General features: G+C 38.3%; 1 protein-coding gene across 1 annotated transcript; it reads left to right on the top strand.

Annotated features, from left to right (window-relative positions):
• Window positions 1-10,940: 10,940 nt before the first annotated feature.
• On the top strand, window positions 10,941-12,617 carry LOC130975231 (uncharacterized). Its single transcript, XM_057900049.1, has 3 exons — window positions 10,941-11,222; window positions 11,312-11,813; window positions 11,890-12,617. Exons 1-3 carry the CDS (start codon window positions 10,941-10,943, stop codon window positions 12,615-12,617), a joined length of 1,512 nt encoding a protein of 503 aa, XP_057756032.1.
• The last annotated feature ends 315 nt before the right edge of the window (window positions 12,618-12,932 follow it).

Here is a 12,932-nt window from a genome sequence, read left to right as displayed (position 1 = left end):
TGTATTGTGTAATCTATCACAATTTGTACTCTACAGGAATATGAGAGAAGATTTGAAATGCTAGAAAGATTTGCAATTTTTTCTTTCAGAGAGTAATTTGCATAGTATTAATCATTAAGCTCATTAATATACATAAATCTTTGTTTCCTTTTAATTTTTTAAAAACTATGCTCAATATAAAACGTGGAATAATGTGAATTCCTAAACAGGTTGTTCACAATTTTCCTTGCATTTAATAATGAAAATGATGGCTAGCTAGCTATGTTAAACATTGAATTAATCATACATAAGAATTCGTATCATGGTAGACTTCTCTTAATTTAAAAACTTAAATACAGCTGGATTATAGTTTAGTTTAATAATAATATTTTACTAAAGTTTAATTAAACGAAAGTGGTCCATAGTACTGATTAAAAACAGAGAAGATTTTTCTATATTAACATTCGTGTCTTATAACATTATAATTACATGGAATCACTACCATGCTGATGAGTTTCTCATTCTTCCACCCATAAAGGTAGATGATCGAATTGGATGATCCGCTTAGAAGTAACTATGACATCGAATATACAGATCCAAGTGGTGCATGATGCAGACGTGAGTTAACAGGAACAAATACATGTTCAAAAATTCAGTATTTTAGTTCCGGTATGGTAGAAATTGAAGAAACCATAACTGACACAAAGACATCATGGCATGCTTGTTCTTGCATTGAAGCACCATAGAAATTCCAGAAATGGAATAACCACAATCTGCTGCATAAATTGATTCTAACATCACAACCTAGTAGCCACAACATGAATGGAATAAATTATATGAACTTAGCACCAATAATATTGGTTCAAACAAGTCTCATTCCTTAGTAAAAGACCACATAGGAATAGTTTTCATAGCAAAAAAAATTACCATAATAAGGTTTAACTCTATCAACTCAACTAGAATGTCCAAAGTAGACAACCAAAGTAAAGAAGATGTAACTCTATCCTAATAAGGTGAACAATTCATTCACATGAAGTCATGGCCATCCAACTAATTTCATCGTGACCTCTTTTCGGAAGAATGAACTCCCCTATGGTCGGATCCACCATCCTACAAAATCATATTTCGTCCATCAAATCAAATTTTGAAGTTAAATCTTTTTATTGCACTACAAATATCATCAAATAAGTAACAAGTAACAACGTGAAGCATAACCACATGCGACGAAAATAACAAATGACAATGCTAGGAATTAACCAAGACATACAAACCTCACCATCGACATCGTCGTCCATGGCAATGGAATTTCTTTGATCATGACCTAATTCGAAGCACTGCCGGCAATGCCTCCCTTTATTGCCATTCGTGCTCCCGTGAGGTGCACCCTTTGACCTGATAACCTTTGGGTCACGAACGTGGCTTCAATCCACCTTGGCTTGAATGCAACGACCACTTTGTCCTATGATACAAAGAGATTCAAACTCCCTCGATATTCTAGCAACTTCCGTCATAGCAATGTCGTATATTTTGGTAGTTTGCGTAGCTTGAAAACACATTGACAGGCAAGCACTTCACAATGCGCTGTATTTAACGTGAAATCCTTCTGTGGGATCCGATGCCGCATCCATACTGTTGCTGCTGGCTACTTTGGCATCTTTGCACCACCTACGAAACACCAATTGGCTCGGCAGCCCTTCTTTCTCTAGTTCTTTGAGGACACAAAATATATGGTAGCAAGGAATCCCTAACCTCTCCCACAACTTACAAGAACATGCATACTTATCACAATTTCTATCTAAGAATACCGAGTACACATGATGGAGCCTTCATAACTTTCTAAACATGAACTTCTCAGTGCTACCAAAACTATCCCTATGCAAGATTAACAATGCCACGACCCCCTCAATTTATTTTTGCACCTTTTAGAATATCTCTCTCATGTACAACAAGCTCGCAGATCTTTCCAAGGTTTCGAGACACGTAGTCGTCACCGGATTAGAGTAAAGAGTCTTGTAATCTGCAATGTATTCGTTGTTCCGGTAATCCTTAACAACTCGATCCAGGTTCTCAACCAACTCAAGCAAGCAATTCCCAAATTTGATAAATTTCTTTAGTGACGAATTAATACCTTCGCACCGAGAAGTAGTTCGAATGCTGGCACAAAATTTCCCATCCAAGTAAGCATTTGCCCATAACTCTCTCTTTTCGTATGTCTTTGCAACCCAATCGTTGTCCTCTAGACCGAACGACGTGACCATGTCCACCCAATAGTTGTCAAACTCTTCAACATCAAAGTGACCATACACATCAGTCTTAAACGCAGCGCAAAAATATTTGTCCTTGATATTCACAACATCATTTTCGAGCAAGATGTCAGGTGCATAGTCAATGTGTCACGTTCAGAAATTCACTTCGAATGGCCTCTCGCATGGATTCATCACCATCTGACAACCACTTTCAGCTCCTAGTGCCTCATTACCTCCATAAAGCTACTTAGCAACCATTTATAGGACGAAATCTTCTCGTCCTCTAGCAAACCGAACCTAAGTAATTGTCTGTCTGTGGTGGTTGGTGCCTGAAAATATTACAAGAGGTCTGTTGTATCAGTTTTTTCTGTACATCGAGTCGAATGCCAGCACATCACCGAAGCATTCGTAGTCATATTGCATGTGACAATCATACCAAAACATGTGGCCAAGGTGTTTCTAATCGTAATACGTATACTGCACAACTACCATAGGATCCAACTCAGCCTTGCCCTTCAAGTAGCTTATTGCTGCGGCTGCATCTCCCTCCACGATCCTGGATCGCCTAACTCTATTCATAAAATTATACAAGTCCTTACTTATGAAGTTAAGATTGCGATATCCACCACACATATGGGCAAAGAAGCCCATGATTTGAGTTGTCTAGAAACTGGCATCATGCATGCTATGTATATGCACTTTGTGACCTTCTGTGATCTTTCTATGCGGTGCCATTAAATTAGTGAACGCTGGGGACGCCAAGTCGTGATTATGCTTCTCAACTAATGCCTTTGTCCTCCACTTACCACAACTTTTGTCCAGAAACACAACAAGCTTGGCATTGCAATTCATTCTCGTCTCCGGTTCATGTGGCCTTTTTCTGTCAACCCTCTCATAGTGTTTCTTTTCCCGTAGCTCTTGCCAATTGCAATAGAAAAATTTTCTGATAATATTCCCCTCCTCATCTTTAACAGAATCTCCCTTTTCCACGGAAAACCCAATATCCTTCGCATACGCCACATACCTTGTGTAGGCATCTTCAACCCCAGTAAACTCTGCAAATAACAACGCAAAACCATTCACTGGGTCTGGACTGCTGAATTGTTCACCGATGATATTCCTTGAGTTCTCATGATCCTCTATTGAGGCATCTACATTGCATCCACCACCATCGCAACCTTGGTATTCACTATCTGCAGGGCCACTATCACCTTCATCACTATGCGGTTCCTCCGACCCGTTTGAATCATCTTCGTCACTCGAATTGGTGCTCCAACCATCAGTCCATTGGCCTGACAACTCTGATGTGCTTCCATCGTCCAAATCTAGCTCAATCTCACACATCCCTGGGTTAAAAAATAATGAAGCCAGTCGAGAACAAAGCATGTCGTATGCATAGTAAATTACGATCATAACTTGAGCTACAGAAATCCAAATTATGCGGTTTCACTTGCATTGGAAAGCTAACATCCGGAGCTTCAATTTGATATATAATTTGCCATAGTGGCCGTACAAATAAGAGACGCGAACGCGCGCTCCACGCAGACGCGTTGCATCTGCGAACTTCAATTCGCGCGGGCGCGTGGACGACGCCTCCACGTCACTTTGCCGCGACCTGTACGGACCAGATTTCACAATCAACGACTTCTGGGCTATTTCTGACCCAGTTTTTGGCCCAAAAAACACAGATTAGAGGCTATAAAGTGGGGGAATGCATCCATTCATAATTAGGCTTTCATAATTCACTTTTTAGGATTTAGATGTAGTTTTTAGAGAGAGAGAGGCTCTCTCCTCTCTCTTAGGATTTAGGATTAGGATTTTTAGAAATTAGGGATTTATTTCATCTTCACATCAGGTTCAATATTCCTTTATTTTGACTTCTCTTCTACTTTGAGATACTTTAATGCTTTTATTTGCATTTGATTTATGTTGTCCAATTGGCTTATGAACTTTTCCATGTTAGATTTTATTGCTTTGAATGTATGTTATTTGAGGTATTCCAGATAATTATGATTTTTACTTAGCTTCCTATATTTTTGGCTTTAATTGATTAATTGGTAACTCTTGAGTTGTCAAACTCATTGTCGACTGAAATTTGGAATTCTTCAAGAATTAACTTGAGTTCCACTAACTCTAGCCTTTCCCAAGGAAAGACTAGGACTTGAGGAACCAAACTTATTCCGTCCACTTAACTTACTTCATAGTTAGAGGTTAATTTAGTGGGAGATAAAAATCCAATTCTCATCATCATTGATAAGGATAACTAGGATAAGCCTTCCAATTTCTCATACCTTGCCAAGAGTTTATTTTACAGTCATTTATTTATTTTACTTGTCATTTATTTTATTTGTTTCTCATTCTCAAAACCCCCAATTTACAAACTTATAACCAATAATAAGAACATACCTCCCTGCAATTCCTTGAGAAGACGACCCGAGGTTTAAATATTTCGGTTATCAATTTATTTAGGAGTTGTTACTTGTGACAACCAAAACGTTTGTAAGAAAGGTTTATTGCTTAGTTTAGTAACTATACTTACAACGAGAGTTTACTATAACTTCTAAACCATCAATCTTTAGTTCTTCAGCCTTATCACGTTTATAATATAAACGAGATAAGAGTAAATGCGGCCTATATTTACAATTCATTTACAGCGCCATTTGGAGTTGGTTTTCGTCCATTTCTTCGAATTTTCTCCAACTTTTATCCTCTTCTGACTATATTATCGACTCACTAAGCGAGCATGGCGCACGCAGATGCACATGATCCAGACATCAATCATCTAAACGCGACATGGCACATTGCAGGGGTAGCCGACTTCAAAGTTAGTGTTGTTGTCTTTGTGTTTATGTTAGAGCATGTATGAGTGAAGCCATAGTTATAGTACTTTTATAGAACTAGTGTACATGACATGTTAGTTGGATGAATGTATTATTAGGAAGGATTGATAGAGTTTGTTTTTAGTAATTTAAGTTTATTTATAAATTTGATGTTTATTAATTTATTAAGTAAATGTTTCTACTCATTTGTCGAATTTGTTTCTACTTATTTATTAATTTTGTTATTAATTCAATAGATGTGTAATATTTTGGTTATTAATTATTTAGTATGATTTTTTATTTAAATTAAGTATACATGTTTACTAATAAAGATATTAATTAAATAAGTAAATATTTTTATTTAAGTTAATTTATTAAATAAATATTTCTACTCATTTGTCAATTTTTTTTTACTTATTTATTGATTTAGTTATTAATTAATTAGTTGCGTAGTATCTTGGTTATTAATTATTTATTACAATTTTTTATTTAACATAAGTTATTTATTAAGTACATATGTACTAATAAAGTTATTAATTAATTAAATAAATATTTTTCTTTAAGTTAATTTATTAAGTAAAAATTTTTATTTAAGTTAATTTCTTATGTGAATGTTAATTAGAAGTGTTTTTTGGTGTTAATAAATCTAGCTTTATAATTTATAGATTTTTTATTCAACTTTTTATTTTTTATTAGAGGTCTCGATTATTTTTTCCTAAGCGAGTGAGTCACACACCTACTTCATCAGATGTCATTGTCCCTTATTTGAACAAGGCTGGCTTCGGCCATACGGTGCCTCTCAGAGATTTCGTATTTGACAACTCCCTGATCATGACATTCGTGGAGCACTGGCATCCAGAGACACACACTTTTCATCTGTTATGGGGTGAGTGCACCGTCACTCTACAGAACATCGTGTACCACCTCGGGTTACGGGCGCATGGAAAGATCATTGAATAAGTTTTCATAAAAATCTAATTTCGTTGAATTTCTAACTTCGAGGACTGAGTTACGGCCCACTAAAGTTGGCCAAAAATAAGTTTTTACCCAAAAACAGAATTTACTAATTTTCAAGAGGTTCACAAGTCACACCAGTTTTCTACATCAATATAATACCTCCCAACTATCCCAAATCACTCATTTACTATCAACCAAGTTCAAGCCTACTTAATTTACATATTACTACTCTAAATCATCATTTTCACACCTCAATTTTATGCATAAATATTCAATGCATTTCATCAACTTACTAAACTTACCTTTCACAACCTCCGGCCCAAAATTCATCAACTCTACTCATAATTCATAAACACATAATCACTAACCAAAATCAAATCCAACAATGTATCAATTTTAACATATCAATTCCGTCCAATTACAAAATTCAAGCTTATTTCTAGGGACATCTAGCCTAGGATTTCATATCATAGTATTTTTAATAAAACTTAAACCGTTCCTCTAAGAAGCCAAGATCAAATCCTCAATTCTTGAATTTTACCAAATTAAAGCTCCAAGTTCACCTCCACCAAACTCAAGCACCACCAATTATCAACTTAATTCCTCTAATATCAATCTACACTATTTTTACATAACACACAATACTCAATCTCTAGGACTTCATAAAACTTTTTGAACACATGGGAATAGTGGCTCTTACCTTTATCCACTAAAATTGGTGATGAAACCTAACTAGAACTCAAACTAAAGCTTTCCCAAAATACAAGAATCACCAAGTTTCATGAATACACAAACCTAAACATGATTCTCATGGAAAAAACAAAATTGCAGTTTGGTGAGGGAGATGCTTACCAAAATTTTGGCCATAAACGGTGCGGCGATCGAAACTCCGGATCAAAAACTATGGAAGATTGAAGTTTGTGGAGTTAGGGCTTTGTGTTTTCTTCTTTCTTCTCTAACCGTGTATCTCTCAAAGAAATGGGGGAGAATGGTTTATTTTATGCTTAAATGGTGTTTCATATAGTGTGGGCTTGGACCTGAATATGAGCACGTTGTGATTTTTACCCATTAGCCCTATCTCGGGTCAAACTCTTTAAAATAAGAGTTTGGGTTTTTATTCTAAATATTTTTCTAGTCATTTTAGCAGTTTTATTTTTCTCATACGCAGTACCGGACAGACTTAAGCCGATATTGCCGGCTAAAATACCAATATGCGTTTTACGCAGTTTTTTGCAAAAAATTATATTTTTTCACTCGAAAAAATTCTCCAAATCCAAATATCATTGTTACAATTTTAAATTCCTAAGTTTTAATTTTTTTACCCCATCTGGGAGCATTTAACTATTTTAATTTAATGATTAATTATCCAATTAATCGTTTTATAATTTTTATGGGTCTTATAATGGGTCAGTTTAAAATCAGCGCAGGTTATTTGGGCATATCTGATGCACTATTGAATTTGAAGCATTAGATCATATCGACAAATAATCCAATGGCTTATATTTAATATATAAATAACTTATTAAAAATTATAATAAAAATAACAAATGTTTTAATATTTTAAAATTGCCCCATCATAAAATAAGAGAGAATCAAGAATGAAACCCTCGTTTTAGCTGGAGATTGCCGCTGGAAGGCTTTCCCCAGCAAAGAAACCCTTCGACAACGATAGAGAAGATCTCTGGCAACGATTCTTCCTCTCTCGTCCTTGCTTGTAAGAACCGCAACTAATCAATCGGTTAATTAAGTGAATTAATTGCCCAAATTAGATTCCGAAAGGTTAGAGAGAGAATTTGAGGATTTAAAGGTGATTTTTGGACTCAGTGGGTCTTTCTGAGTCAGAAAATGTGCTTTCTACGAAAAACCGTGAAAAATTACGAACCGGAAATTAAACCGGTTGAACCGGTTCAAGTCTGCCTGGTACCACACGAGAAAAGTGAAAACCATCAAAAACCTTAGAAAAACATTAGAATGGAAACTGGCTTTAATTTTAAAGATTTGGTCCGAAGTTAGGCCAAACGGCTAACGCTAACGGGTTTGGACCGGGCCCAAGTTGGGCCCAAGCCCAACATATAAATACACTTAAATGAACCCATTTCAGCCACTTTCACCCTCATAAACCTAAACACAACAGCACTGAAGTGAGGAGAGAGTGAGAGCTTTCCACCATTGTTACTATTCACTTCAACTTCCCAAGCTCTATCTTGAGCTACGGAGCTCCGATCGCCGCACGTTTGCGGCTACGCGTTCCCGTGAAGAGCTCTACAAAAACCCACCAAGAACCTCAAGGTAATCACGAAATCCTTCCAGTTTTGCTCTTCAAAATTTCGGGTTTTATTAGAGTTTGGGTTAAATGGGTTTTTGTGATTTTGGATGTTTAGGTTTGCTTTAATCCTTACTTAGCTTTGGATTTGCGTTGTCAAATCTGTTGGGAAAGGTAAAAGCTCTAAACCCTTGTGAGATTATGCTTATGTTGAACCCTAGGTTGATTTATGGTGATTTATATGTATATAGTTTGATTATTGTGGCTTTGGGAGCTTTTGGAACTTATTTGTGCTTGTTGGAGTGGATTTGAAAGCTGGATTGTGGTTGGAAGCTTGTTGGTGCTCTTTTAAGTTTGGGTGCAAAGGGAATCGGCCAAGGTATGGTTTCGGTTTCCTCTATGTAGTATATAATATTCATGGACACATAGGCTAGTGACCAATAGGATAGGTGAATTAAAATGATGGTTGGTATACTAAATATTGATGAATTGATGAATGTTGAGTTGATTGTGATGAATTATAATGATATGATGTTGAATGATTGTATGGATTGGGAGTTGGTTCTTATAATGATTGTGTTTATGATTTATGAAATGGTGGGTTTGATAGTGATTTTGATCATAAGTGTTATATTTTGATGTTGGAATTGAGAATAATGAAATGAGAAGAAAATGTGGTGAGGTTGATGTATTATGCTATAACAGGTACATTTTGATGAAAATGGAGCTTTGGATGGTTTGGTATGATTTGGTATGGGTATGGTGAGATATTGTGGTAATTATGAAGTTTTGGAAAATTGAGTTTTTGGTAAACTTTGTTTGATCATAACTTTTGCCTCGTTTTCAAAATTGATTGAAAATTGTTAGAATTAAAGATCTTTGAAAATTCTTCGAATCAGTATAAGGTTTGTGAAAATTGGAATTTTGTAGAGAAGTTACGATCATTCAAAGTTGGTGTTAAAAACCTAGTTTTGAGTATTAGAACATGGGATATAAATTAAGGCTCTAGTACATGATCTTAAGGTAAATTAGAAACGGAGGTCTAGGTTTCTGGCGTGCTGAGAATGGTTGACGTTAGGTGAGGATAATTGGTATATGAGATGAGGAATGATGGATCTATGTATACTGAAAATGCTTTGAAAACCACTGAAATAATTTTTTACATGATATTTTGAGACGCTATGCGCCTGGCAGGGACGGTGGTTAATCCCGCCTGTCGAGGTAGCGGCGGCGGCGTAAGGACGGTGGTAATCCCGCTTACGTTGAGATGTGAGGTCTGAGGCAAAATATCCCGCTCGCATCCCTTCGGATCTATAGGGCGAGCAGGCGCCGGTACCTAGACAGTGATCCGGGCACTATATCTCGGGGTTCCCATATAAGAAATCCGAAGGGCGACGTCTCCATGGAGATGTGTCGGTGGCAGTTGAACCGACAATGTGATATCACAGCCAGTAGGGCAGGCATTCATCATATGCATTTATTTCTTGTATGCTTTGTCTATTTGTAATGGTTTGCCTAATTGAATAACATGCTTACTTGCTATTTGAATTATTTGCCATATATGCTACTACTTGTGCTTTACTTGCTTGAACATTATCTGTGTTTTCTGCTGGGATTGAGGAGATTCGGAAGGCGGTGGATGGAATCGCATGGAGGATCGGTTGGTGAAGGCTGTGGACAGCGGTGTTTGGTTAGCATAGAATTCCTTAAGATAGATAACCTGGTTTATTTAAGTCAAGTTGGTATATTATGCTTAAATGTTTTTATAATGATTTAAGTTTGAATCTTGTGATGGATATGAGCTTAGGATTGCCTTTGGCGTCCCGGGGTCTTATATCCTATATCACACTGAACTGTTACCATACTGAGAACCTCCGGTTCTCATACCATATTGTTGTTGTATTTTTCAGATGCAGGTCGCAACCCATCTCGGTGAGTTGCTTTGGTTGGTGACAGGAGCGGAGAATCTTGGGTCATTTGAGTTTCTTTTGGTTTATTTTGTTTATACATCTCTCCTTTTGTATTTTGTTTGCCTAGAGGCATGTATTTGAGAACAAAACTTGTATAAGCTGTTTTTTCACTGTATGGTTTTGTATATCAGTATATGGCTAGCCGGCTTAAACTCCGCGAGTCGTGACTAGTTCCCTATGATATTATACTTATCTTTTGTTATATCTCTCTTTTTCTATGCCTTAAGCTAGTAGCTCCGTTAGTTGTTGTGCTTCGAAATTCTTTTGAGCTATATCTTTCATCGGCTTCTAGATTATACTATTCTTTCTATATATATATTATGTTTGAGTTTAGAACTGTCGTAATCTCTGATTAACCTTGGCTTTACGACGCGAGGTAAGGCTTAGGCTAATTAGGGTGTTACATTTAGTGGTATCAGAGCGTTCGTCCTCGTGAGCCTGAGGGATGGACCGATTGTGCTTCATTGCATACTCTGTGTGTCTTTTCTTTGATGCTATTAGGTTATCTATTTGATATATGCATAGCATGCTTGTTTGTGAGTGCCTGTTTGGGTTAATTGAAGCACTAGACTTTGATATTGAGACTGATCACCTTGATATCTATTGTTTGGTGTGGACAGGAATCCTACATGGCTACTCGCGGGCGAGGTCGAACGCGTACCGAGGCAATAGGAATGAGCAACCAGCTGACAATCACGCCGAATTCATGGCGGCGATGGCGAATCTCGCTAACACCATGGAAGCTAATGCTGCTGCGACTCTGCAAGCAGTGCAAAGATTGGGCCAACCGACTGGGAATGGCAACGGAAATGGGAATGGCGAAGGGAATACCAATGATGCTGAGGGTAACGGCGATAACACAGGAGGAGTTTCGATGACCTTGGCGACGTTCCTCAAGGTTCATCCGCCACTTTCCGAGGATCCCACAGATCCTATTGAAGCGGACCACTGGTTCCAGGCTATAGAGCGTGCTTTACAGGCGCAGCATGTTCTCTCAATCAATATGTAGAGTTTGCCGCTTATCAGCTAGCGGGAGAGGCCCAGCCCTGGTGGCAAGCTGAGTGTCGTTTGCTACAGCTTCAGAACGCCGACATTCCATGGGAGGTGTTTCAAACGGCTTTCTACAAGAAATACTTTCCTGAGTCTGCAAGGGAAGCAAAGGAGATGGAGCTAATGCAGCTGAAGCAAGGTTCCATGTCTGTGGCAGAGTACACCAACAAGTTCGAAGAGCTTTGTAGGTTTTCTCGGGTATGTCAGGGTGACCCGGAGACTTTCGAGAGCTGGAGGTGCATTAAGTACCAAAGGGGCTTGAAGGACAACATTATGACTGCTGTGGCTCCTATGGAGATCCGTGTCTTCTCCGACTTGGTGAACAAAGCATGGGTAGTGGAGGAGTATGCCAAGACAGTGGCGGCATCTAAGGACACTCATGGAGGGAGCTCTAGTCGTGGGCGTGGCAAGTATTTTCATCCAAGAGGACAAAGCTTCAAAAGAGGGGGATATACTCCTCAAGGCCAAGGGGGCTTCAGAAAGAACAATCAGAATCAGTTTCAGTATGCTAAAGGAAGAGGAAATCAGAGTAAGAGTTATCCGGATTTAGCTTGTGATCGTTGTGGACGTTTTTCACCCTTATGACTCATGTAAGATTGGTTTAGGTGGTTGCTTCAAGTGTGGGTTACCTGGCCACATTGCGAGGGATGCCCTCGTGGGGGAATCAGAATGCGAGCCAGAGTCAGCATCAAGGTCGAGTCTTTGCTGTGAATGCCAAGGATGCTTCCAAGGCGGATCCTTTGATGAAGGTATATGTCTAATTGGTGATAAATCCTTAGTTGCATTATATGATACTGGAGCTTCGCATTCGTTTATTTCATTTGCTAAAGTTGAGGAATTAGGCTTGAAAGTATCAGAGTTACCTTTTGATCTACATGTACATACTCCGCATCAAACAATTATGACTAGGTCAGGTTGTAGACAAGTAGGTTTCAAGCTTGAGGGTAGAGACTTTGTACACGATTTGATCTGTTTACCAATGGTGGGGCTGGAGATGATTTTGGGGTTTGATTGGTTGTCGAAGAACCGGATTTTGTTGGATTTCTTTGAACGGACAATTCGGTTTATGCCGGAAGGAGAAAATGGAGCAGTGGTAGCTACAGGGTATTACCTGAACTCTGTAATGGTGCATTATAGTGGGGAGGAGTGTCAGGGTTATATTCTGTTGGCTGCCAATGCGTTGGGCGATGCCCATAACATAGATCAAATTCCGGTGGTTAGAGATTTTCCAGAAGTGTTCCCGGAAGATATCCCTGAGTTCCCACCTCAAAGGGAAATTGAGTTTGCGATTGAATTGGTGCCGGGCCGGACCAGTATCGATTGCACCGTATAGAATGGCTCCTAAGAGCTGGCAGAGCTAAAGACTCAGTTGGAAGAGCTTCTGAATAAGGTTCATTCGACCAAGTGTATCACCGTGGGGAGCGCCAGTTTATTGGTGAAGAAGAAAGATGGAGGGATGCGTTTGTGTGTGGATTACCGACAGTTAAATAAAGTGACAGTGAAGAACAGTACCCGCTGCCAAGGATAGACGATGGATCAATTGCAAGGAGCTGGAGTGTTTTCCAAGATTGATTTGAGATCCGGTTACCACCAGATAAGAGTGAAGGAAGATGATATCCCTAAGACTGCGTTTAGGACACGCTATGGA

This window comes from Arachis stenosperma, chromosome 4, assembly GCF_014773155.1.
Source record: "Arachis stenosperma cultivar V10309 chromosome 4, arast.V10309.gnm1.PFL2, whole genome shotgun sequence".
Classification (NCBI taxonomy): Eukaryota; Viridiplantae; Streptophyta; class Magnoliopsida; order Fabales; family Fabaceae; genus Arachis; species Arachis stenosperma.
This window is presented reverse-complemented; position numbering and strand designations above follow the sequence as displayed.

Bases quoted from the DNA above. Each gene is read 5' to 3' on its own strand.
- LOC130975231 (XM_057900049.1), top strand. From the start codon at position 10,941: ATGGCGGCGATGGCGAATCTCGCTAACACCATGGAAGCTAATGCTGCT. The intron at 11,223-11,311 runs GTTCTCTCAATC...CGTTTGCTACAG, and splicing joins GTGCTTTACAGGCGCAGCAT to CTTCAGAACGCCGACATTCC. The intron at 11,814-11,889 runs GTAAGAGTTATC...AGATTGGTTTAG, and splicing joins TAAAGGAAGAGGAAATCAGA to GTGGTTGCTTCAAGTGTGGG.